The 27,525-nt window shown below is 38.5% G+C and overlaps 1 protein-coding gene across 2 annotated transcripts in view; it reads right to left on the bottom strand.

The window, feature by feature from the left end:
• Positions 1-27,525, bottom strand: part of RMND5A (required for meiotic nuclear division 5 homolog A) — a 61,754-nt gene that overhangs the window by 7,143 nt on the left and 27,086 nt on the right. For both annotated transcript variants that reach the window (XM_016201761.2, XM_087823681.1), the window contains exons 3-7: positions 19,015-19,149; positions 17,542-17,642; positions 4,041-4,207; positions 3,170-3,335; positions 853-955 (exon numbers count right to left, since the gene is read on the bottom strand). In XM_016201761.2, coding sequence (XP_016057247.2) covers positions 853-955; positions 3,170-3,335; positions 4,041-4,207; positions 17,542-17,642; positions 19,015-19,149 — 672 coding nt within the window. The remainder of the gene's footprint in view (positions 1-852; positions 956-3,169; positions 3,336-4,040; positions 4,208-17,541; positions 17,643-19,014; positions 19,150-27,525) is intronic.

Below are 27,525 nucleotides of genomic sequence, written 5' to 3'. Positions count from 1 at the left end.
TCCCCAAAGAGAAGGACGGTCTCCATTTTAGAGATGGACAAACTACTTAGGGAAGGTGGAAAGCTGGCAAGTGAATGGAATTGATGGTTAAAACCACGGCCTGTTCCAGACAGCAGTGGACACAGGGCACTGGAGGGCCAATGATGACTGCAGATGTCTAAGACCTTTAATTTAATAGCTATGTACTTATTTTAATTGGTATTAGAAAAATATAACCTGCTCAAACCCATGGTCTCATGAATATCAATGCCTAAGATAAAAGGAAATCCAATCAAACTGACTCATTGCTCTTATATTTTAAAAAATCGTAGCACAAGTGCTTTGTCACATGCAGAGTGCACTGCACACTACAGTATATCCCACCCTCCCGACTTCTGAGGTCTCCTTCATTAGCTTACTTTTTTTTTTCCTTTTTTAAAGAATAGTTTATTGATTTCTAGAGAAAAAGGAAGGCAGAAAAGGGAAACATTGATATGAGAGCATAACATTAATCGGCTGCATCCCACATGCCCCCAAACAGGGATCAAGCCCACAACCCTGGCATGTGCCCTGACCAGGAATCTAACTCCTGTCCTGGCATCAGGATGATGCCCAACCAACTGAGCCACACTGGCCAGGGCCTTCATTAGCTTTCACTGCCACTCTAAGTCAAAATTTTAAGAAAACTCTTCCAGTGCCTCCATAAGGTGCTGCTTCCCATTTCTATTATTTAATCATGTCACCTTCTGCATAAGAGAATCCCTGTAAAACAGTTACAATAATGTTCCCCAGTTAAAAGGCAAGACTGACATTTTAAACCCTTAACATTCTAATGGTAGGAAAGGTAAATAACCAAGAGAAAATGAAACTCACAGGTAATTCATCTTTCTGGTTCCAAACTCCGGTGCACTGCCTCTGTTCAATCACAGCTTTAATATTAATTAAAGCGGGCAGCGCCACGCAGCCTGCTGAGAAACTGGGAGACAGAAGAGGAAATGTCAATGCCGGGCTAGTGTCAGCTTGGTTCCAGAAATGTCGATTCCTCCAGACTCTGTCTGCAGAGGGCCCTGGTGTTTAGACAGAACACAGGCACAGAGGCCTTTGCTCTGCTAAATTAGTGCACATGTACACATGTGTACACACACACAATTTCAAATTTTACAGAACCACCAGATTTTATGGGCTTTAATGACACTCCTAACATTAATGACATTCTAAGACATTTTCTTGCACAGTTCCTTCTAGACCCAGATCACCCCTGTTCAGGGCACAAGTACTGACAGTTCTCAGCTGAGTCCCTCTTCAGGACTGTCCTAAGCTGAAGAAAGCCACCTGACTAGGGTCGCATCTGATGAATGCTCCACATGGATACAGTCCTGCTGTCTCAATTTGGGCCAACTCCACGGGCCCACCAGAGCTCCAGAGCTCCTCAGGGATGGACTGAGGCCTCTGTTTAGCCAGCATCACGTCCCAACTTTTCCCTCTGCCTAATCCTGCTGCTTTCACCCTCCACCCACTGCAGTCTGTTCCCCAGACAACCTGACCTGCAGCCCGGCCATGCATTACAGTCAATTGCACGAGTGTCTCCTACACTCAGGCGTACACCCTATGGAATGCAGATTGTACCTTATTTATCTTTGTATCCTACACATTGCCTACCACATAGCAGGGATTAAAAACAGTTGAGGAATTAAACAAAAAGAAGAGCTAAGAAAGTTATTTTCTTAAAACAGTTCTTAAACTTTTTGGTTTCAGGCCCCCTTTACAAGCTTAAATATAAAGGATATGAAACAGTATTTGTTTTTGTGGATTATATCTAACATCACTTATTGTATTGGAAATTAAAACCAAGAAAAATTTTAATTAATTCATTTAAAAATAAACTTATTACATTATAAATAACATTCTTACCCCAAACTCCGTATTTTCCAAACCGAAAGTAAATCTGAGAAGTGGTATTGCTTTACACTTTTATAAATCTCCTTAATGACTGGCTTAATAGAGGACAGTTGAATTCCTAAATCTTCCTTTGCATTCTATCTGTTGTAACGTGTTCTTTTGGTTGAAATATATGATCCAGCCTCACACAGACATGTGGTAATTTAATTAGCTCTTCAGGTAATTGTGGATATTCTTTAATGCCACAACAAAACTCAATAAGCAGTAGTTTCTTAAAGGTTAACTTTACCATGGAATCTGAATCCTTGCCATTGAAATTTTATACTGTGCTATATTCAAATCCAATGGTCTGTCGTGTACTTAAAAGGAATCTTTTACTCAATGCATGACTTTGTAAGATCATACTGAATTAAGATCTTCAAAGTATTAACACATCTAATTACACAATATAGAAAATAATAAATTCACTAATATCACCACCAATCTCCTCAGAAAAGTCCTTAAGTACTGGAAAGCTATCAAGCTCAGTGTGGTATAAGTTTTCCCAAATTTCTATTTTGGCTCAAAATCTTGAATTTTATCATTATGTCAAAAGATATTGTCAGCTGCTTTCCTTGACAGTCTCCCTTTGCTCATTTTTTAAAATGTCATCTAAACACCTGAGTATGAATAACTGTAGTTTGTCTTTTAGTGATTCTTTCAAGTAAAAACTGTGTTCCATGAAAAAAGAAACTAGCTTATTAGCTCATAACTCAAACATACAGGTGCTTTTTCCTGAGATAGTCATCACATTTGGCATGAAGCTGGAGTGTTTTATGTGAACTTCCTATTCTGTCACAAAGAATATTAAAAAGGTGTGTACTCAAAGGTCAAGAATTAATAAAACTAATCATTTAAAATGTGTTATCAAGAACATTTTTAAGTAAAACTAGCATGTTTCAACTGCAAGTGCATGGAGTGAGGAATGCAGCGGGTTTTGAGACCACTGCTCTGATCTGTGCTAAGGCTCTGATCTGTGCTAAGGCTCAAGCAATTAACTCACCATTGTTTCCCCACCATCTATGCAAATGTCAATCCAGTGCAAAAGGCTGAGACCCCAGAGATTCACAGATTTCACTGAGAACTGCTGCTCTAAAACTGTCACTGTCAATTATGCCAATCTCTTGAAATATCAACTGCACTCTTCTTCAGAAAGACAATCTCTCAGCTTTAAACACCAAGAACTAGGCAGCTAATTAAGAAGAACTAACCAATGTGATGCATATTTTAGTAATAGGACCAATTTCCATACCTGACACTGAGAGGGGACTCCACAGAGAGACCCAGGAGGGCACAGGCATCCCGTGTAAAGATGTCACAGATGTCAGCCCACTGGTTTGCATCAAGCAGGTGAACATATGGTGAGTTCTCAATCCCTTGTCTCAGGTACACGAGGCTTCCCATCAAAACCTGAATGTCTAAACAAAAGCAGCAGCAATTTAGAGGTGTGAATGATTACACCTGAAATAGAGCTGGTTTGCAGGTAATAGGCCAAGAAAGGCAAGAATCACCACTCCCCAACTGACACAGCCTAAAATAATTTCACAATCTTTTAAAATTCTGATCTTTAAAAGCTTGGTTTCTCCCTTCACCTTAAAAGAAATGGCATAAAGAAAAGGGAGAAAAAAAGAAATCACTAAATATTGAACTTCCAGTTATTGTATTGTTATAAATAGTACAGTATAATTACCACTATCTTGAGAAGTAATAATTATGCTATAAAAGGGGCCACCACATATACCTGACTGTAGAATTAACCTAGTACTCCAAAAATGACGCGTGGGGTTAACTACTGCCACCTGGTGCACCCTGAAACACTTTATTGTGGCAATAACAGCAGCATGGGGGCCAGGGAAGGGGGTAGCAAGTGCATAATTTACTTTTTCTCATGTCTCCTCTTAGTTTAATATGAAATTCCAAAAAATGCAATGTCATTTTCTGACTTCATTTATGAGTCTTTAATATTTTATTTTTGTTCTAGAGCTAGCCAGAGCTTTTTCTGTGATTATCATCTATAATTGTCTTTATTAGCAAATATGTATTAGATCTAGGTAAGATAAGCTTCAATTCCAATGGTGGCCAAAGGCCTGTTGAAAACATTAAAAATGTGACTCCTGACTCACCTTTTTGATGATTTAGGGCAAATGGCTGAAAATTTTTAGCATATTGCAATGCCTCTCGCTGATTTGTAGTTCCGCCCATTAACAAACTAATAAAATATAGTCTATGTAGCTTAAATTCCAAGGAGCTGTTTTGGGCTATAAGCATTTCTCGGTTTGATACAGCCCACCTAAAGAAAAAGCAAAGAAGATTTTAACAATACTTAAGAGCCTAGGTAAGGTGTGTTAAAAATTGTTTGAAACCTAAGAACATGAGGAAAAAAAAGTGTTTCATCTGCCATCTTGTGGAAGTTGGTGGTAACATCCATCCCTAGGCCCAGAGACTTAAAAAAAAAAAGGTAAATATAACAATTACAACTAAAGAGGCTTTTCAACCAGTGAAAAAAAATTTTTTAATGTTGTTAGATGACAATTGCATATTTAGTACAGTTTTACACTAAGGCAAGATCAACTCTGATGAGTGACATAACAGATTTGGAACTGTGCAAGGCCATACTTTGAAGCAGGTGTCAGCCAGGAGACTCACTGCTTAATTGCCTAGGTCCATTACTCTTTTCCTGTTAAACTAGCACGTTTATAAATGAATCACAAGACTCGGAAAGGGAACCATCTATCTTTAAACTTTATTAGGTGCAACATTTGTGCTACCCACTTTGGAATTAAAAACAGCAAATATCAGTATTTATTCTCAAGGCACTTTCATGCTAATCAGGCAGATAAAGCCACATAAACATGGGGTAGTGTGTTACACTGTGCCAAAATGATTTGTACAAACATAGGGCTAATGAGGGGAAAAACTGAATGATTTAAACTACCGTGGCTCAGGCCTCTATAGTACAAAGAGTTGGAATAACCAGTCTTGAGATGGAACTACCAGTTCAGTTGAGCACTAAAGCAAAGTATACCAGCCAGCAGTTAAATTCAATTTTGCAATCAAGTGGTAAGAGCGTTTCTTTGTTTCTTTGAACATATCAAGACGTACAAGCTGTTAGTATTATATCCTTCTTTAATCTGACCTTTAGTTGGACAAATATTCCCCACCTAAGCCAATTTACCAAGGACCACTGGAATCTGAACTGGGTATGAGTATAAACTCTGAGTATCTCTACAACTGTAAGAGCAAAAGGCTTCAAGTTACTCATAATGAATCTGTTGACAGAGATTAGACTTCACAGAGCGGCACTTTCATGGGATCCCACCCTTCCCCAAAAGGGCTGCTGGTGCACATGAATACTCGCCAACTTGATGAGCCCACAGCTTAGAATCAAATCATGAAGCTTTTCTGACCTCAAATCTAAGTGATTTTTGAAAATATTAATTACCTGGACCTTGGAAGTATTTACTTAAATTTAAGCAAGCCTTGGATCCTTGCCTGGCACTAAGATGAAACAGTTGCGTTGCAACACCAAGTCTGAGAAATACCGTTGATACCAGCAAGGTACTTCCAGCAGCCATGTTTTGTGATTGCCCACCACCGCCCACCACCACCCATCAGTACCAAAAGTACTAGGCTTTGACAGTGTCTAGTCTGCCAGGCGCCCTCCTGACTTCAGATGCTAAGAGTGCATTTAAATTAGGTCACCTACCTAAAGTTTATCCTACCCCTTTTCTCACTCACAAAAGCATGAGTATGTTTTCCTACTAATGAGTGACAGAGGCAGTAAGCTTTCTGTTTTGTTTCTGATATGAGGTATATGTGCAAAAGTTTCTAGAGTCAAATAAAGAGTAACTACAAATTTTAATAAACAGGGCCCATGCCCGGGTTGTGGGCTCGATCCCTGGCTGGGGGCATGCAGGAGGCAGCCGATCAATGACAACTCTCTCATCATCGATGTTTCTCTCTCTCTTCCTTCCTCTCTGAAATCAATAAAGATAGATATATTTTTAATTTTAATAAACAATGAAAAGCCAACAGAAAAAGGGTAAAGTCCATAGCGGGCAATTCACAAAATAAAATAATTATTTCGTTTCCATAGGCAAATTTCATGATATAATGTTAAAGAGGGGGAAAAGGTGCGATACAGAGAAAAAAGTAACTTCCAGTTACCAGAATTTTTAACATTTATGACTTCCGAAAAGTTGGATTTCACGCATTACTTATCAGCCACCACAGCACTGGCTATGACTAATCAGAACAGGACACCAACTATTAGAGCAAAACCGAGGGGCTAAAACAACCATGAGGACACACCATGAGCAGCAGCTAACAGTATTCCAGATGACAATGATTTTTAAAATAGCCTATGCTGTCTTATGTCCTCCAAGTTTTCTATAGTAAACATATATTACTTTTATATGTAAAAAGGTAATACATTTTTAACCTAATGCAAAAGTAAACAAAGTTTCTTAATTTTCCCTTTTCATCAAAAAGCTAACAGAGTAGCCCAGCTGGTGTGGCTCAGTGACTGAGCATCAACCCATGAACCTGGATGTCACTGTTCAATTCCCGGTCAGGGCACATGCCCAGGTTGTGGGCTCGATCTCCAGTAGGGGGCGTGTAGGAGGCAGCTGATGGATGATTCATCACTGATGTTTCTCTCTCGCCCCCTTCTCCCTTCCTCTCTGAAAATCAACATTAAAAAAAAAAAAAAAAAAAGCTAACGGAGTAATTGCAAATTACATTTCCTACAACTAATTCAAGCCATGAATTATGAAGTCAAGCTTTTCAAGCTATAGAGGTGCCCCATTTTTTTAACACAGAGAAGCGTTTCTCTTAGACAATGTAATTCCTAATTTATTACTTGAATTTATTTTTACACTTTCAAATTCTGTTATAAAACACAGCTACACAAAATAATCAGAAAAAAACTAGCATTGTTAATGCCTACCCTTCCCCAAGAAATTTTTAGAAAAGTAAACATAGAGGGAGTGCAGGAGAACGCAAAACCCAAATTCACAAAATACAAGTTCTGACATGTTTTTGTTGTTAATCCTCACCTGAGGATATTTTTTCCATTGATTTTTTTTAGAGAGTGGAAGGGGGTGGGGGGGAGAGAAACATCGATGAGAGAGAAACACATTGACTGGTTGCCTCTGCACGTGCCAGACTGGGGCCAGGGATCGAACCTGCAACCCAGGTACATGCCCTTGACCAGGAATCGAACTCAAGACCCTTTGGTGTGCAGGCCAATGTTCTAACCACTTAGCCACACTGGCTAGGGATTCACATGTTTTTTGAGGTCTTATTTCTTGTCATTCTCTTCTGGGACAATGTATTATATTCACTTAACCTCCGAATATTACATTAAGCCTAAATCTCACAAGGCAAGGGATTAAAATAACTATTCTAAGCTTCTATCTTGCTGGCAAAATGTCATTTTCTAAACTAAGGATGATATATCCCATTTTTACCCCCAAATATGTAAATACATTTAAGCATTAAGGTGAAACCCTTGCTTGATAGGGCCTCTGCCTCATACCCCCAGGACCGTACCCAGGCAACCACATGTATATTTTCTTGACCCCCTAATTCCTTAGCCACAATTAACTGGCGAGATAATCACAGGTTTTAAAGTCACTCTTGTGTTGTCCTAATAAGAAAGCTCATGTATCATTACCTCCTTTATGACTGCTTCACGACCCTACATCTTTTGCTGTGTAAGTTCTTGATGGGGTTGATTCCTTCACAATCGTAGCATACACCTTAACTAATCTTTGAAACCTGGCTGGGCACAAATTTCACAATAGCATTCTGATCCACGCTAGCAGCTTCCCCAGATAACATTAGTGAGTTCATGGTGACTTCTGAGATGATGAAACCATCTTTTATTGGCAGTAAAGTTCTTCAATCCCCTTGTAATTACTGTTTTCTTTCAATGAGGTAACTAACTTCAACACTTGGCCTGAATATTTGCCAAACCGATGGAGGTTTTTTTAAACAGTTTTCAATCCAAAGCAGAAGTAAGCGCTCTGTTTTTAAACCGTAAGGAGCTTTCCGTTCCCCGTGCAACTTAAATTACAAGATGTTGAAGCCACTCTGCTTTTTTATATTCAAAGAACCTTTTCATGTGCTTTGAACCACAGCTTCCTACAGGGCCCAGGTCTCGACATAGCTGTCATTTTTCAAGTCTTTCTAATCACATTCAATTTCACTTCTAGCAATTCACCTTTGCTGACCAAGTCCCTCTTTCAATTATTCACTTCCATATTGTGTCAAGGGTTTATCACTGGGAGATGAGGTGCCAACACAACTATACACTTGCTCTCCGAGGGTGGAATGAATAACAGATGTGCAGTGAACAGTCACGGAGAGACTCGGAGAGAAGTGACGAAGTGACATTTGATTATGATCATGAGGCACACCTGTTATTTATGTAGTGATTTGCAGACTGGAGAGCTGGCACAGAAGTTTGTATTTTATGCAATTATTCAGTTAATATATTGTCGTAACTGAAATTTGAACTGTGCTGTTGGAGAACTGGTGTTATTTAACTATACTGTGGTAAATGACACTTGGGCATATTGAAATTGGTTCAACAGAGAGAAAGAGCACAGGGATCTTAGAGGCAAGAGGTTACTTTATAAAAACAAGGAAGGCTCACAGTGGTACAATACAGAAAGAAAGAAAGATATAAATTTGAGGAACTGAGCAAGTCAGGGTGTTTAGGTTCTATTACCACAAATCTTAATTAGAAAGAAAATGAGATTAGTTTTCTATTTTCCAACAAGATTTCTGCCCCTCCACCCTTCTTTTTTAAGGGGAAGGAAGGCTAGGCTGGAAAACCAAGGGGCTTATGCCAGAAGGGGGAGTTATGCAATTACTGGATGAAGAAAGCAGTGGTTGGCCAACAGGATAAATAAAGGTATTTGTCATGTAGTATGAAGAATTAAAGGAGGACGCGGTGAGTGTAGCTCAGTTGGTTGAGTCATCCCATGCACCAGGAGGCTGCCAGTTTGATTCCCGGTCAGGGCACATGCCCAGATGGTGGTGGGCTGGACCCCCAGGAGGGGGCGTGCAGGAGGCAGCAGGTCACAACTTTTCACTCTCATTGATGTTTCTGTTCTCTCCCTCTCCCTTCCTCTCTCTGAAATCAATAAAAACATATTTTTTAAAAAAAATGAAAGAAGGAAAATAGGCCCGCTGACAACAGAACAAAGGTAGAGAGGTGCAGGCCAAGAAAAATAGGCAAACGTATTCAGATAGCCTGACTTAGCAACTCACGTTAGCATCAATAGTGATATGTCCAGGTGAACTTAAGTTAGTCCAGATAAAAGAAAAAGACTTGTTCCCTCTACGAAAGCAGAGGCCTTCCCCCCAACATAAGTGCTAATTTTTTGCAAAAGTACAAACACAAACTGAGTAGCTGAGAACAGAGTTGAAAAGTTCAAGGTGCAGGCTCAATTACCATATTGTCTACAATTTTCCTAATACAGTAGAACATTGATATAATGGACTAATTCTGGTGAAGGAGTGTCTGTTAAAGCCGAAAGTCCATTTTATAATAAAGTAGGTTTTCTGAATGAATATGTTAAAAAATTGAAAAATTAGTTTACCTGTTTTTACTTACGTAGAGATGTTTTTGTAATTAAAATTAAGTTTGTATGAAAGGTTTAATTTCACAGAAAAGTTTTCCATATGTATTACTGTAACTTTAAATTTATAGTGAATAGGCCTAGTAAATGTGTGCATTCACCAGTCACTGCAAGGAAACAAATGCCCACAGCTGGGGTGTGGCTTAGCGCATGTGGGAACATAGCATTTAAAACTGCTGCAGAAAGTCACACCAGGTGACAACAGAAACATTAGCAAACTCAGTGAGGTACAATCACGTGCTAATCATTTGTCAAACATTATTTACTCTTGAATTTAAATATGTAGACTATAGTTGTAGATATGTAGTATTTATTTATGTTGGTGAGATTACTACAATGTTTTTTCCAACATATGGCCTATTCACTAAAGTTTGTTAAAAAAAAAACAAAACAGTGAATTAATAACAACAAAAAACCACAACCTGTTAATTTAATTATAAGCAAATCTTGGTTAAAAGCATTTTTAAATTAACAGGGTGTTAATTTCACATGACATACCAACCAGAAATTTTGTCCGTTAATTCTAGATTCACAAAATTGAGGGTTTACTGTAATCTCTCCATTCACTGAACTTCAGATGTTCTGTATTTGAACCTCTCACATGGCTCATCCCACAATCTATTCAGTAGGATAGTTTCTGGTCTCTTAAGTAGGGGCTGGGGCTGTACCTTGCTCATCTTGGCACACCCCCTACTTTGAACGGGGTATTCAGACAAGGAGTGCAGGTTAGTCGAGTCAACTATACATGGACTTAAATCTGGCTCTGCTGTGTGAATTTGGGCAATCTGTTACTTAATTCTCTAAAAATCTGTTTCCTTACTATAAAATGGGGCACTTCAAAGGGTTGTGGGTATTAAAAGAGAGGACTAGCTAAAGCACTGTGCACACAGACTGGCACAAAGACATTCAATAATAAGCTACTTAGTATGTGTTTACTGAATGGATGAAATGTTACCATTCTTCAAAGTCATATTTTCAGTAAGAAAATTATATTTAAAATTATATTTAAAAGAGTTGCTTGGGCACTGCCACGTAACACTCAGTGCCACTTTGATTTTCATAGAAGCAACTGGGCGGAAATATGACAATATGCATATACCTGTTAATCCCTTTCAAGAATATTTTAAGTTTTCTTAGCTAGAAATTCACACTGAATATTTGGGTATTTGATTCTTGGAGCAGGAATAGGGGTAGAAGATAGTCTCAGCCTTAATTAACCTGATAGCAACCAAATCCAAAACCTGCAAAGCACATGAAACTACAAAAGCACAAAACTATAATCAGCACTAAAAACTTAGCCCAGTGTCTACAAAGCACTAGAAGACATATGACCAGAAAGAGAAAGCCTAGTGAGAGACATTAGGGTATGGGGTGCTGTACTCTGGGATAATGGCATTTCTAGTAGAAAACTTTTGATTTTTAATTTTTAAAAACCAACCACCACTATACCACAACCAGCAAGCTAATAAACATTCGGTTAATTACTGTGATTTTTAAAAGGACATTCTGGCCCGGCCAGGCGTGGCTCAGCGGTTAAGCATCGACCTAGGATCCAGGCGATCGGGTTCATTCCCGGTCAGGGCACATGCCCGGTTGTGGGCTCGATCAATTATTCGCTCATCATTGATGTTTCTGTCTCTCTCTCCCTCTCCTTTCCTCTCTCTGAAATCAATGAAGATATATTTTTAAAAAGTAAATAAAATAAAATAAAATAAAATAAAATATAAAATAAAATAGAATGACATTCTGCTCCCAAATCTCCAATGTAAGCCAGGAGAGTACTGTCAGCTGTGGAACCATTCCTTGTTTAGAGAAATACTGTAGACAAAAGGATGACATCTAGTCACATCCCAAGGTCACATTATCTCTGTTCACTGCCCTGCATCCTCTGGACCTTTTGGGCCTCTTCCATTAAAAAGACCCCAAAACAATAATACTTATCAGCAACCCACATCTACACAATTATCCCACGGAAACACTGAGCATTAATTATCCTACTTGTCAGGCCCCTGAAAAGACTTGGCACATTGTTAGCTCCGTATTTAGAATTTCCATATTATTCCAAAAATAATTAAAACATATTCCACCTTCATAGTTTGTTCTCCCCCAGGAACCTAACTGACAGAATTAGTCTGTTTATCTCACCCCTCTCACAATTTTGCCAATCTGCCCTGGTGTCTATTTCTGGTAATATTAAAATAAAAATGCCTCTTGCCAATTCCCACAGCACACTCCACTACAACCTGTCATAGCACTTTTCAAGGCTTACAAATAATATCTTCTTTTTCTAAGTCTCCTTCAGAGCTATATTCTTGGGGGTAAAAGCTGAAGTTCAGGGAAATGAGTGACATTTATTAACTCCATAGGTGTGGACTTGGCTGAACATCATTGGTGACTGAATCAAGTGCTTAAATATTCAGAGTGGCAAAAATGACGAAAATCAAAGTTCAGCCAAAAGTTAAGAACCCTATAAACTTGGCAACAGAGACTGAAATGGATAGCTAACATGTTATTTCTAGGTATTTTCAAATGGTAATTTCTCAGATATGGGTTGAATCCATCATTGGAATTACTAACATTTTACTGGTCTCAGAACTGGTGTGAATCTTTGCTCTTCTTAATATGGTATTTTAAGAAACTATACAGCCTATAGAATTACACATTTGAATCTACATAAAAACATAATACACACACTTCCAACTTTACATAATTTCCTCAGAAATGCAGTTTGATAAGTGTGCCCAATAGCTAGGTGTGGCAGGGGCCACCATCGTGAACAGCACAGTTCTATACAGACTGGGGGTTTTTAATAAAGTACTTAAACATAACATTGCCTTATTTATTGCGTTTCCTACCACAAAACCAAGATTTTATAAACCTAAGTTAATAATAGGCCAGCATTTTTCAAGCACAAACTCCGGAGTCTTTCCTCTTAGTTCCCCCTCCTGGCCTAGCTGAAATCCTCCTCCTTTTAAACGCTTAATCTCATGGCTGGTTTATTTCAGTTTTCCCTTTCTTTTTTAAAAAGATTTTTAGAACGAGAGGAAGGGAGAGAGAGAAACATCGATGTAGAGCAAAAGGTCGATCGGCTGCCTCGCTCACGCCCCCTACAGTGGGTCGAGCCCGCAACCTGGGCATGTGCCCTGACGGAGAATCAAAGCAACTTTTGGTACACGGGATGCTGCCCAACCAACTGAGCCACCCTGGCCAGGGCTCCCTTTCTTTTTATGAAGATTCTCGATTTCTCTACAGTCATGGCCTGTGTACTCAATTCTTTGGTGAGAATGTACCCAGATAAGAGATGGCCACATCCATTCTTAGTGAGGACTACCTACTGTCTTGGAACTTCATATAAACTTTGCAACAAACATAAAACAGACAACAGAAAATTATATGATCCCAAATATTTTCTCCCTCTTGGCCTTTATATTCCATGTGTTCTCTTCTCTCCTGTATCCTTTCCATCGGGCACCTCTTTCCATTTTCAATCAGCTTCTTTTGTAGAGTAGCTCTTTCTCCACCAGACTAGCGCATAGGCACAGTGAATTAAACATGTATCCCTCCACTCATCTCTTCTGCCTTTGCAGAATGAAGAACCTCAACGAAACAAAAACAACAACAATGCAAAAACAAAAATTCAAACTCCGGGGGAAAAACACCACCCTTTCAAATCTTCATTCCTTTTCTCCAATGGCATGAGAGTCTTCTGTGGTTCTGGTGGCTATTTAAAAAGCCCAAGTCAGCAAGATTGCCCACCTACAGGAAACCAAAACTAAGGCTGAGAACACAAGACCCGGGAAGTTGCTTAGTCATTGTCACTCCAGCGGCAGTCGAGGCTCCATGATCAGGTACTTAGGCTCATCCTTCATTTTCATTTTCTAAAACCTTTCTCTGCTTATAAACTATGTCTTATTCATGGATACTACAAGATACTAAAGAGAAGCATTTTCTTCTCCTTAGAACTCCTGTTCACACACAACACCAAGAAGCCACAATGGCAAGCTCACCTCACATCCCTCTGTGTTTTATTTCTAGCCCCACCTAATCCCTAGGCTTAGAGATGGAGTCTTCTCATATTTCAACAGCCTGCCTTATACTGTTCATGGCCTGTCCAACATAAAATCTTTCTGTGGTCTAAACTAATAAAATAGTTACTCTCTCTTCTTCTGTGAAAATTCTGGAACTTCTTTTTATAACCATTCGGTTATTTTCTGATTCCTTATGCCATTCTACTGAGGCACTGAAAAAAGAACTGCAAATTCTAAAGGGCTATGAGGCCCCAGGGCAAGCTATGGGTATTGAAGAAAAGAGGTTTCCAAATCTGCAAGGTTCAAAGTCAGATCCTAGACTGTGGCAAATCTGCCAATGTAGTATTACTCTGAAGCACCTTTAGAAAGGCAACCAACTGGCTTTCCCTAAAGACAAGCACTTTCTTTCAAAATGTTGACAGAAGTAACAGTTTCTGTTTTCCTAATATTTCTCTATCTCTTTGTATTAAATTACTGTTATCTTCTTGTTGCCACCACAGACGGTCTCTGACTTAAGATGGAATGACTTATGATTTTTTTGACTTGACGGCGGTGCAAAAGCAATCTGCATTCAGTAGAAACCGTACTTTGATTTTTGCATTTTGATCTTTTCCAGGTTAGTAACATGTGGTACGATACTCCCTTGTGCTCTCTCATGATGCTGGGCAGTGGCAGCGAGATGATTTCACACAACTATAAGCTAATGTAAGTGTGCTAGGCACACTTAAGGTACACTAGGTAGGCTAAGCTATGACGTTTGGTAGGTTAGGTGTATTAAATGCATTCTCAACTTACAATATCTTCAAGTTATGATAGGTTTATTGGGGCGGAACCCCAGTGAAAGTTGAGGAGAATCTTTGGTTATTTTTGGCTGTGCTTTTACCTGCCATATGAAGGAGGAGGTCCTGTTGGTTCCAAGTTCTGCTTCAAACTATTCCATCACTTATTTGAATGCCTACTTTGAAAAATAAGCACTATGCTAGGTGCCAAGAGGATTTTAAAAAACAGATACAGTAATCTAGATGAAGAGAAAAATCTGTACACAAACTCAGAAATATATGGGCAGGAACAAAAAGTAGGCAGGCTCCTGACTAGATCTGTAAGTGCAATTAACTGTTCTTCTGCCACTTCTCTCTACCACGACATTCTTTTCTGCCTTTTTTCCACTGTCTCCTATTATTTGCAATTACCAGCTAAGGCTCTCCAGATTTCCTTTTCATCTAGTCTCTCCATGACCTCTGTCCATATCAGTTGTTTTTTGATTGGCCTGTCTCAACTGCCTAGGCTGCCTGGAGGTGACCTGCACCCTCTGACCTTCCTCCTCCCCTCACGGGTGGTTCCCCATGCTTCCTCCCTGCATATACAAACAGAAGATGCCACATGACTGAAAGATATTTTCCCCTTGTATCTGAACCAGAGTTCCCTAAACTGATGTCCTACATTCTTCAAGTTTTGCTACAAATAGAGTGAATTTTCCTTACCTTGCTCTCAAAAGATGCAGAGTAAATATCTGCTTATACTCACCAGTAACAGGCAAGAAATGGAGAAGTTTGAGTTGTTGTAATAGAGATTTCTATTAAGCTAAGATTTCCAAACTTATGTTCCATAGAACTCCAACTTTGTGGGTTTTAATAGGTGTTACGGGTGGGAGTGGGGGTGAACAAGAATTCTTGGGTCAAATATGCATGGGAAATACTGTGTTTTACAAAGTGAAATGAGTTTCTTTAGGACTGCTGATGGAGTATCTAATATGCTAACGTAAATCTCTTACAGGAAAGTATTAAGGAAATAATGTGAGAAGCACTTATCATATAACCTTTAACTCCCTATCTTTTTTTCAGAGTATGCTCTAGGCCTCAATTCCTCTGTAAAATGAATCCTTACTTCATAAGATTATTATGAATATTATAAGTTAATACGTGTTAAAAATAAGGTATGTTAAAATACATATTCATATATGTAAAATGCTTAGAACAATGCTGGGCACATAAGTATTCAATACTATAATTATCACTCCATTCCCCTACGCTGATATGTAACATGGCAACATTCCCAGAAACGTGAAATGAGAGAACTTTTACTGTATAGTAATTTCCACTGTTACTACCAACTGAATGGAACACGTCTTCCCTTTGCCTGAAAGGCACTGCTTGTGGCTACGAGTAACAGAAAACATTTACAGAAATAATTGATACGTACCACATAGTTATCAGTAAGAAACTTAGAGCTTATAGAAAAAGAACAAAGTTAAAAGTGTCTTATAAAGTTTCTTCATGCCAAAAGGAAAAAGCCTTGCATACTCTGAGTGCTGAGGTGGTCCAAATACGCAGCATAGTCCTGGTATATAGTAAGCACTCAATAAACATTTGACGGAAAACCTGAGAAATTAATGGATAAATGAACCCTACCTTGAAAAATTCAAATATTATTTCCAAATCACTACAGAGCACCTGGGAAACCCATTATATTTTTATTAGGTTCCCTCATTCTCCTTTATAGATGTTTAATCTACATGGAATATGAAAATAAACAGAAGAGTGGTTGCCATACTTTAAGAGGTGTTAGAGGTATTTCATCGAATTTAATCTTCCAGGTGTGTCACAATATATTTATTGAAATCTGCTTTCAATAAATAAATAAATAAATAAATAAAATTATAAAGGTACTATGCATCACACACAATGGTACCGTTTAAGTGACATCTATCTTTAAAAATAGAGTACATACCTACCTCATATTTATAATTTATACAGGAATTTAGAATTTATAAATTTACACAGAAATCTATCTATTTCTACCTATTCATCTTGGCTGGTTTTAGAACTCTACAAAAATGTCTGAGAACTCAGAAATGATCAGAAACAGAAAATTAAGCTATAAGAATTAAACAGGTTAATAGAAGAAAAAAATGTGCATTTTATAAAATCAATAAGGATCTTCCTTTTTTTTCTGGTAAAAATGATCTCAAATACTGCCAACTTTAATACCAGGATCCTAAGGCTATGATCTCATAACAACACCACTGTTTCTATCACCCAGTTTCTTCTTTATGAGCTTCTCTCTCTCCTCCCTCTTCTGTCCTTCCCATGAGCCTCTTCTCTCCCCCTCCCTTACCTCTTTCTTCCTCTCTTCTCCTCCCTCCCCTCCTTTCTTTTTCTTTCTTTCTTCCTCTCTTTCTAATAAATAACCCAGTAATCCTCACATTAAAAAAATTCTAGGACAGAGGTCAGTGAACTATGGCCATGGGCTAAATATGGCTTGCTGCTCGTTTTGTATGGCAGATGGCCAAGATAGTTTTTTATATTTTTAAAGGGTTGTAAAATAAAACAAAGAAGAATTTGCCATGGAGACCTTATGTGGCTTGCAAAACCTAAAATATTTATTATCTGGACTTTTACAAAAAATTTGCTGACTCTGCTCTAGGATGATATTTATCATAGCTTACTCAGAAATTCAGATAATTTATAGCAATGACAAGGGTATAGTAAATAATTAAATTTTACAGTGGTAATTAGAATAGGACTCCATCATAACAATATTTGCTCTCTTCATACATACCACTCAGTTCCAATTATGTTGTTTTTTTAGAATACTAGCACAGAACCCGCAACATTATGGAAGTTCAAATATCAAACAGACTGCTTGAACAATAGTACTTCAGTCATGATGCTAGTCTAAAGTGTTGGTATAGCCTGGATACAAGAAACCCTTTCTCTCAGGGGAATTCAGATCAACTGATACGTGAAGTAAGCTCTAGCCATTTCTCATATTACGCATCCCCCACATTTACTTAGCTAAAAAGAAATAAAATAATTCTCCCTTGATTTCTCTGAAGTCTACCCCAGGTGAGATATATATCTCAAAATCTTTAATGTGTTTTCTAATTAAGTTTTCTTACAGAGTTCTCTCACAGTATTCAAAATAAAACAAACTCAGTAACTTACTCCAGAGCAGGTCTCAGAACTCGGACTTTTAATGCTTCTAATATTCGATTTAACTCCACAAATGGTTCTTTCTGACTGGGGTCTACAGAGAGACCAGATTCCTGGGAAAAGAGAAAGAACTTTTGTTAGCAGTAATCAGGATAAAGAGATACAGTAAAAGCATATTCTAAATTAAATACGGGACAAACCATTAAAGACACTGTTCTTTATCATGTATTTCTAGGGCAGAGATTGCTGATTGAACCCTAGTATCATTCTTTCTCCTTTTCCAAAGTAGTAGAACCCCTAAATTTTAGCTGGGCATATAACCATATGGAATAAAGCTGGGTATGACTGCAAGATGTAAGTTCTGGCCAATGAAATATAAGCATGTGCTCTTTGCCCCTTCCTGTAATACCAAAAGGTACAGAGTTTTCACTGGGATCCTGGACCATGAGGACAGGGGGCGCCTTAGAAATAGGAGAGCTACAAAGAGCCTAGGTCCTAAAAGCTCAATGGAGCACAGTTATATAGTATATACTGTGGATTGCTTACTACCTCCTGTTTCTGCGCAAGAAAAATAAACTTCATTTTTGTTTAAGCCACTGGTATTTTGGGTCTTTGTTACTTGTAAACAAACTTAATCCTAAATAACACCATTTACTTCAGAAACTTTATATGGACACACACACAATTCCCATAAAGTACAGAGAAAGACCTGAGTTATAGTTTATCTGTTTAAAATTAGAAAAGGCTTAAAAGTTTCGTTTACAGACTAGCTTTAAATTATTCAATCCTTATAGTCCTTAAACAGAAAATACAACAGTACATTGTAGCTGAGGACAGAATTTGAAGACACATAAATTTGGAACTGAATTCTACCTAGTTCCTTTACCAAGAACCTGTACAGCCTTGGGAAAGTTACTGCTCCAGACCCCAGATTCCTCATTTGTAGATTGGGAGCAATAATTTCCATCTCCCATGACTGCACTAAGAATTAAATGCGGGGCATGGCTTGTGGTAAATACTCAATATGTGGCAGTTGCTACAATTATGACTAGGTGGTGTTTGGTAAACTGTTCTGAGATTCCTACGCTTATGTCTAATAGAAATAAAAGACAAATAACACTCATCTGAAATAAATTTGAGCTTGAAGTTCATTTGATAAGCAAAATTCTCAAAGCTGGGCCAGAAGAGAAGAACAAACATAAAGCTCTTGGTCCCAATCAAAAGAGAAAATGAAGAAAAGTAGCATCACTTCTGACCCTTTTGCTGAGGACCTGGGACTAACGTTTCGGGGCAGGAATAAGGAAATAGTTCAGTTAAGAAGTTCCAGGGTTAGAATTTCACTGATTAAAAAAAAGATTTCCTAGTAAAATAAGGTCAGCCCTGATAATCAGTATATTAAGAATCTATCTATGGCTAGAAGAAGACTCAAAAACTCCAAGGAGTTCCTTGTTCTTTCTCGTCTTCTTGCGGCTGGCACCCCGTTACCTGGCAGAGCTCCTCCGCAACATCCAGCATTCCTTGTCGAAAGAAGTGCTCCACCATCACCTCATTGAGAAGCCTTTGGCTGTCTGCCTGCCAGCAGCCATCTATTCCCACACTGCTAATGTCAGAATCAAAGTTCTGAAAAAGAAAAGAAAGAATTCATGAATTGATTAGGATACATCACTGTATATGATTTTCACCCCATCTAAAAGAAAGAACAGCCTTCATTTCACTCTGAGATACCCCCAATAAGTACCCAGTTTAATTCATCTGTAGTCTATGACAGGAAGCAGTTTTTTTCTTTTTTAGTGTTTTTATTATTTTTTTTATTTTTGAGAGAGAGGAAGGGTGAGAGAAAGAGAGACAAACATTGATGAGAGAGAAACATCGATTGGCTGCCTCCTACACGCCCCCTACTGGAGATCAAGCCTAAAACCTGGGCATGTGCCTTGACCAGAAATCAAACCGGTGACCTCTTGGTGACACTCAATCCACTTAGCCACACCACCGGGCAGGAAGTAGTTTTTCCACTGCTCCTTTCTAAAACTCTCATTGATTACTGTTGGAAGAGTAAACAGGTGATGTTTTAAAGGGCATTCTGTAGAAATATATAAATTTAATAAAGATTTCTGTGAATAAATTGATTTTTTGGCACTATACAATACAAATTACTTTCAGAGGTGTGCAGTTCCATGCTATTTGTCTAATAGGGAAAAAAAGTAAAAACCCATATGCTCAACATAGAATTAATTAGTCCATGACATATCCCAACAACTGCAGTGCCAAGATGGGAGATGAAGGTGGGTGATGGAGGTGGGAGTATGGCCACATAATTAAGAGAGGAGGCTCTGGGGCCAATCTACCTGGTTTTGAATCCTAGTTCTATCTCTTACTAGCTGTGTGATCTTGGTCAAATTATAAGGTCTTTGAGCCTCAGCTTCCTTACCTTAAGTAGAAAAAAATAACACTACCTCCCTATTGTGGGCTGAACTGCATCCTCTCAAAATTCCTATGTTGCTGAAATCCTAAATCCCAGTATACATTATAAGTTAAAATGAGGTCTTTAGGGTGGGTCCTAATCCATTAAGATTGGGATCCTTATAAAAAGAGGAAATTAGGAAACAGGTACAGAGGAAAGACTGTGCAATGGACTGCATGTGTCCCCCCAAAATTCCTACACTGAAGACCTAACTGAATGACTATTTGTCTGTAAGGAGGGGATAAAGGTTAAATGAAGTCATAAGGATAGGGACCTGCACTAAGACGACAAGGAAGAAACACCAGAGCACGTGTTTATGTGCTCTCTCTCTCTCTCTCTCCCCCCCCCCTCTTCCTCCCCCCACCACATGAGGATGCAGTGAGAAGGCAGTCATCAGCCTGCCAGAAAAGAGGCTGTCCACCTGCAATAGGAAATGAATTGGCTAGGGCCTTGATCTTGGACTTCCTGGTCTCCAGAATTGTGAGAAAATAAATTTTTGTTGTTTAAACTACACAGTCTATGGTATTGTGTAATGGCAACACAAGCTGACTAAGAACCATGTGAAGATGCAGCAAGAAGATGGCTATCTATAAGCCAAAGAGAGAGGCCTCAGACGAAAGCAACCTTGCCAACACCTTGATCTTGAACTTCCAGGCTCCAGAATTGCGGGAAAATAAATGTTTGTTTAAGCCACCTAGTCTGTGGTACTGTTACAGCAACCCTAGCAAATTAAAACATTCCCTTACTGGTTAAATAAAATGGTAGTTGCTACTATTCTAGTATTACCATTCACAATTTAAAAGTGAGGTTCATTATTATGTATCTACTAACATGGAAAAATGTCCCTAATACCTTAGGTAAGAATATAAAAAAGTTACAAAATTATAACACCCCCTTCCTTCCCCCCCAAAAAAGAATACCTGCTTTGGCAGGTGTGGCTAAGTGGTTAGAGTGTCAGCCCACACACCAAAGGGTTGCGAGTTCAGTCTCCAGTCAAGGGAATGTACCCGGGGTTGCAGGTTTGATCCCCGGCCTCGGTGGGGACACATAAGGGAGGCAACCGATCAATGTCTCTCTCACATCTATGTCTCTCATATCTATGTCTCTCTCATATCAATGTCTCTCTCCCCCCCCCTTCCACTCTCTCTAAAAATCAATGGAAAAAATATCCTCAGGTGAGAATTAACACACAAACACACACACACACACACACAAAATAATACTATACCTGCAAATGTTTAGGAAAAATATCTAAAAAAATTTGCAAGGATTACCAATGAAGATTGCCATGCTTCACACAAAGAACAAAATTCTTTTCATAATGCACAAATGAACCCAGTTCTGGCTAAAATCAAGTAAGCACACTCCACTATGTCTCTCCCACTGACTGCAGTTATAAAATCAGGACAGAATAAATGGAGCAGCTATTTGGGGACATTAAAAAGTTAACAGGAGTAAGTAGATTGAGGAAGACGGTCAAGAGAATCGGTGGTGAGTTTACTACTTTTCTCTCCTCAATATCTCTCGGCCAGGATGCAATGCAGCCAAAACCCAGAACTGGGCAACTGGAATTAAAACAGAGAGCTCCAGGGGAAGCCCTTTAGTTCTGCCATAAGGAACAGAAATGGGCTTTCCTACCACTCAGAGAATAGGGGAAATCACATGCTTTTTCCCCTCCATTTTCTTTCATCTCTAGCTCAAGGCAGTCTGCTGCAGGTGTATTAGTTTTCTGTTGCAACTTAAAACACCACAATGTTATTATCTCACAGCTCCATAGGTCAGAAGTCCAATAGACTCAGTTGTTTCTCTGCTCCAGGTCCCACAAAATTGAAATAAGGTTGTCAGTGATCTGGGCTCTTATCTGTAATCTGGGAAGAATCCCATTCTAGGCTCATTGAGCCTCTTGTCAGAATTAACCCATGCAGCTGTAGGGCAGGGGTCCCTGTTTTCTTACTGACTGTAGGGTGGGGATTGTTCTCAACTTCTACAGGCTACCCACATTCTATCTCATGCCTCTCTCTCCACCCTCAAGGCTAACAACAGAGGTGACATCCCTCTCACACTTTTAATCTCTGCCTTCTTTCTGACCATCTCTGCATGTAATTATATTGGGCCTGCCTAAATAATCTCCCCATTTTAAGGCCAACTGCTTAGTAACCTTAATTATATCTGCAAAGTCCCTCCACAGCAGTATCGAGATTAATGTTTGATTGAATAACAACAAGGGAACAGGGAAGGTAGCTTTAGAACTCTGTCTACTATAGCAGGCTACCTAAAACTTGGGAGGGGATCCTTTCTTTTCAGTAAGAGGAGCTGCAGTCCTAAGAGAGAGGGAAAAAAACCCCTACTGCATCTTTGCTCTCTGTCCTTCCACTACTTAGCCCCAGATACAGACACAGTCATGGTACATGTATAGGAGGCAAGGTAAATGAAGCCCCAGCTTTCTGGCCAGATAACCAAAATAGCAGCCTCAAAGAACCATAAAGTATAAGAAAGATCACAGAGAGGGAAGAACTCAGAAAAGTGGCCCCTTAAAGTTGTTTATAAACTCCTGGCCTCATCCTTGAGTTGCATGTGCATGTGTATGACCCAAAGTAGCATACCACAGAATTTGAAAACTGAACTAGGGGATGGACCTAGTTTCCAAGTCCTAGAACGGCCACTGGTTGGCTCACAAACAGAACAAAATAGTTCTGTAATAGCTTTGTTAATGAAGTTGACACTGAAACGACAACTCAGAGAAGACTGGTAACAACTTGTTGACTGAACCCACCACCAGGTCAATTGCATACTAAAACAAAAACATCAATATTTTCCATAAAATTTAAATAAATCCTACAGTCTCATAAGAAAATATTTAAAATGCCCAGGATACACACTTCACCCAAAAGCAGAACATGCATTCTTTTCAAGTGCACATGGAACATTTTCCAGGATAGATCACACGTAAGGCCATAAAACAAGTCTCAATAAATTTAAGAAGATTGAAATTATATCAAGAAATCAAATCAAACATCTTCTCTGATCACAAAGATATAAAACTAAAAATCAATTACAAGAAGAAAACTAAAAAACACTCAAACACATGGAGGCTAAATAACAATAAACAATAAGTAGGTTAACAATGATATCAAAAAAGAAATCAAAAGATACCTTAAGACAAATGAAAATGAAAACACGACCCAAAATCTGTGGGACACAGCCAAAGCAACTCTAAGAGGGAAATCCATAACAATACAGGCTTACCTCAAGAAATAAGAAAACTCTCAAATCAACAATCTAACCTTACACCTAAAGGAACTAGAAAAAGAAGAACAAAGCCCAAAGTAGAATAAAGGAAGTAATAAAGATGAGAGCAAAAATAAAGTCTAAAAAAAATACAAAAGATCAATGAGTGCTGATTCTTTGAAAATAAAACAAAAGATACACCTTTAGCCAGATTTAGCCAGACTCATCAAGAAAAAAAGAGTGCCTAAATTGAAAATATCAGAAAGAAAAATGACAACCAACACACAGAAATACAAAATATTATAAGAAAGTACTACAAACAATTATATACCAACAAATTGAACAACCTGGAAAAAATGGATAAATTCCTAGAAACATACAATCTTCCAAGACTGAATCAGGAAGAAACAGAACATCTGAACACTGATAACTACGAACAAAAATCTAATCAATAATCAAAAAACTCCCAACAAACAAAAGTCTTGACCAATGGCTTCACAGATTAATTTTACCAAACATATACGCACCCAAACTCATTTTACAAGGGAAGCATCACCCTAATACCAAAACAAAGATATTACTAAAAAAGAAAATTATACGTCAATATCCCTGATAAACACAGATGCAAAAATCCTCACCAAAATATTAGCAAACTGAATTCAGCAGTGTATTAAAAAATATGACACATCATGATCAAGTGCGATTTACACATGGGATGCAAGGTTGGTCCAATATCCACATTCAATTAATGTGATACACTACTTAAAAACAATAAAGGAGCCTGGCCGGGCATGGCTCAGCAGTTGAGCATCGACCTAGGATCCAGGCGATCAGGGTTCAATTCCTGATCGGGGCACATGCCCAGGTTGCAGGCTCAATCCCCAGTCAGGGGTTGCGTTCACGAGGCAGCTGATCAATGACTCTCTCATCATTGATGTTTCTCTTTCTCTCCCTCCTCTCTTTGAAATCAATAAAGATATATTTTTTAAAAAAATAAAGGATAAAAATCAAATGATCCTATCAATAGATGTAGAAAAGTATGACAAAATGCAACATTATGATTAAAACTCTCAGCAAAATGATAGAGGAAACATACCTCAACATAATAAAGATCATATATGACAAACCCACAGATAATATCATACTTAACAATGAAAAGCTGAAAGCTTTTTCTTTAAGATTAGAAACAAGACAAGGATACCCAGGTTCACCACTTTATTTATTAACATATACAGAAAGTCCTAGACATAATAATAAGACAAGAAAAAAAGGCATCCAAAATGGGGGGAAAAAATAGAAAACTGTCATCATTGTCCTAGCCGGTGTGGCTCAGTGGTAGAGCATTAGCTCATGCACTGGAAGGGGCTGCGTGTTCGATTCCCGATCAAGGGCACGTATCTGTCAATTACTCTATAAATGTCTAAGTGCACCCTATGAGCAAGAATCATTGAGACTAATTACAAAAGAGTCCTCAACAGATTAACCTCATTCAATCCAAAAACAATGTTCAGATTTCTACTTGTTCATTTAATGATTATTCTCCAATCCCATCAACTCCCAACAAATTATAAGGTGTCTGTTCTGCAGGAAAGAAATAAAACAACTTCGCCCTGGCCAGGTGGCTCAGTTGGTTGGAGGGAAATCCTGTACACCAAAAGGTTTCGGGTTCAATCCCTGGTCAGGGCATGTATGAGAGGCAACCGATCAATATTTCTCTGTTTCTCTAAAAGTCAGTTAAACATATCCTCGGGCGAGAATTAAAATAAAATAAAATAAAAAGTTTATTTAAAAAAAATAAAAACAACTTTGTTCAGCTCAAAGCACAGACCATACTAAAACAATTGTCAGTAAGCATTAAGTCAGAATTTTAATAGCTATAACCAGAGACTTAACTGCTCAGATCAAACAGAAGAATTCCTTCAAATCTTTCCTTTTCATACCACAAGGAAATGTTGATCATCTAGGAAACTCTAAGAGTATAGTATTTCAACAAATTGAAACAGTTTGACAATGATGCTGTTTTAAAATCTTTTTTAAAAAATCTCTTATTGTTGACTGTATTACAGATGTCCCCATAATGATGCTTTTCATGTACCTTTATTTCCATTGTACCTTTATGTACCACTGTCACTACTATACAGGTAAGAAAAATCGTATACCCTTAACACTCAGGGTATCTCTACTACATTCAAATAATATAACTTACTTGCTAGTCTTGGGAAATACAACTAAAATGTGAGTAAGCAATACATTTAATGAAAATTTCTGAACTCCCTTCTACCATTCTGATTTTCTAGTTAAAACTACAGAGGTAAATAAGTAAACGTTTTTCATAGATTATTTTCTGTTTATCTGTAAAATCTAAAACTATAATTATAAAAAGAGGTTGAGGAAATGCAATACAGTGTCAGAACTCCTTTTGTTATAACTGCATGTTCTTACTATTGCATCAGAGCTAGGATGTGTTCCAGCTTCTGTTGCTAGGCGACCAAACTGGTTTGCAAGGCTGCCCAGAAAATCAGCAGCACTGCAAACCAGCCAAGAAGTGGCTAATGAAGAGAAATATCTATTATTAGCACTTCTGTTTTACTACACTTTTTCCTTTTAAAAAAAGAAGAAAAAACCCTGGCAGGTTTGGCTCAGTGGTTGGAGTGTCAGCCTGCGGACTCAAGGGTCCCAGGTTCGATTCTGGCCAGGGGGGCATGCCTCAGTTGTGGGCTTGATCCCTGGCCCCAGTTGGGGCTCCTGTGGGAGGAAACCCCTTCTAAGCATCCAGTTACTCTGCTTTAGGAGTGAGAGGTAATACCACACAGAATACTTAACAGATAAGAAGAAGATTTGGAATCTAGCTCCACTCAGTCTGAAATAATAACTACTTCACATATAACCCACAAAAGATTAGTATCCAAAAGTTGTTTTTTATTTTAAATTCCTACCAATCAAAAATAAAGACCAACAACCTAATAGGAAAAAAAATGTGCAGAAAATAAGAAACTAAAAAAAGGGGGAAATTCTAATAATCAAATACAGAAAAAGATGCTTGACCTCAAAGATGATGAAGGAAATGCAAATTAATACAAGTAGGTACTATTTCACATCCATGTGATTAACTTAAAAATTTTAAAAAGCTGTTAACACCAAGCGTACATGAGAGTCTAAGAAACAAGAACTCTTATACATAATGGTAGGATTGCAAATTGACATCAACCCTTTAGGGAAAAACTTAGCAAGCCTAGTAAAGCTTGATGAGGCACATATCCCATGATGAAATAATCCATATTTAGGCATAGACCAAACATCAGTGCTTCAAACTATGGACTAGAAAATAAATTTAGTAGTATGTCATCATCAGCATTTGCAGATATATTTTAGATGTAGATGTTACCTTTTTAGACATTCCATTCTCCCCATGGTATGAAACTGACTCCTCTACTTTGGTTTTCAAAGTTAAGAGAAAGGCAGGTTTTGCCAGATCAAGGAAAGGGGGTAGGGAGGGGAGATAAAGCCAAACTGGTAAGTTTTTATTTTATAAACCAAGGGGGGTAATGTGGAATGGTCAGATTATGCCAAACTACTCTGCTGGGCTTATTAAGATCCTTAAAATCCTCCATAATTAACCATCTGTCACACCTGCATCCCTATCTCCTCACAATTATCTTATATACCACCTTTCGGTTCTGGTGAGCTGCTTCTGAGTGCCTTTTTTTTTTTTTTTTTTAAATAGATCTTTATTGATTTCAGAGAAAGGAAGGGAGAGAGAGAGAGAGACAGAAACATCAATGATGAGAGAGTCATTGATTGGCTGCCTCCTGCACACCCTCCACCAGGGACTGGGCCCGCAACCCAGCCATGTGCCCTGACCAAGGATCGAACCTTGATCGCCTGGATCCTAGGTTGATGCTCAACCTCTGAGGCACGGCTGGCCGGGCCTGAGTGACTATTTTAGCAATTCTCCCAAAGATGGCACATACCTCTTACCATTTAGATGCACAGGACAGAAATTCAGCTCACTAGGGATTGATTTCCTCAAGGAATTCAAGTTGAGAAAAGCTCCACAAAGTCTTAAAATCTGGGTTTTTATTCCAGTTCTTCCATTTGCTCTTTAGTTCTGTGATCTCAGGCAGGCTACTTAATCAAAAAGTCTTAGTTTTCACATCTGTATCTGCAGACAATAATCCCTACCTTACAAAGCATTGGTAAAGACTAAATTAAATAAGGTACACGCAACTCTATCAGGAGCAATCCCACAGTAAGCCTCCAATACGCAGTAGCCGAATCTGAGAGGCAGGTCTTGCCACCAAATCATC

The sequence above is a fragment of the Miniopterus natalensis genome, chromosome 13 (assembly GCF_054644295.1).
Source record: "Miniopterus natalensis isolate mMinNat1 chromosome 13, mMinNat1.hap1, whole genome shotgun sequence".
NCBI lineage: Eukaryota > Metazoa > Chordata > Mammalia > Chiroptera > Miniopteridae > Miniopterus > Miniopterus natalensis.
Note: the sequence above shows the minus strand (reverse complement) of the source record. Positions and strands in the feature narration are given on the sequence as shown.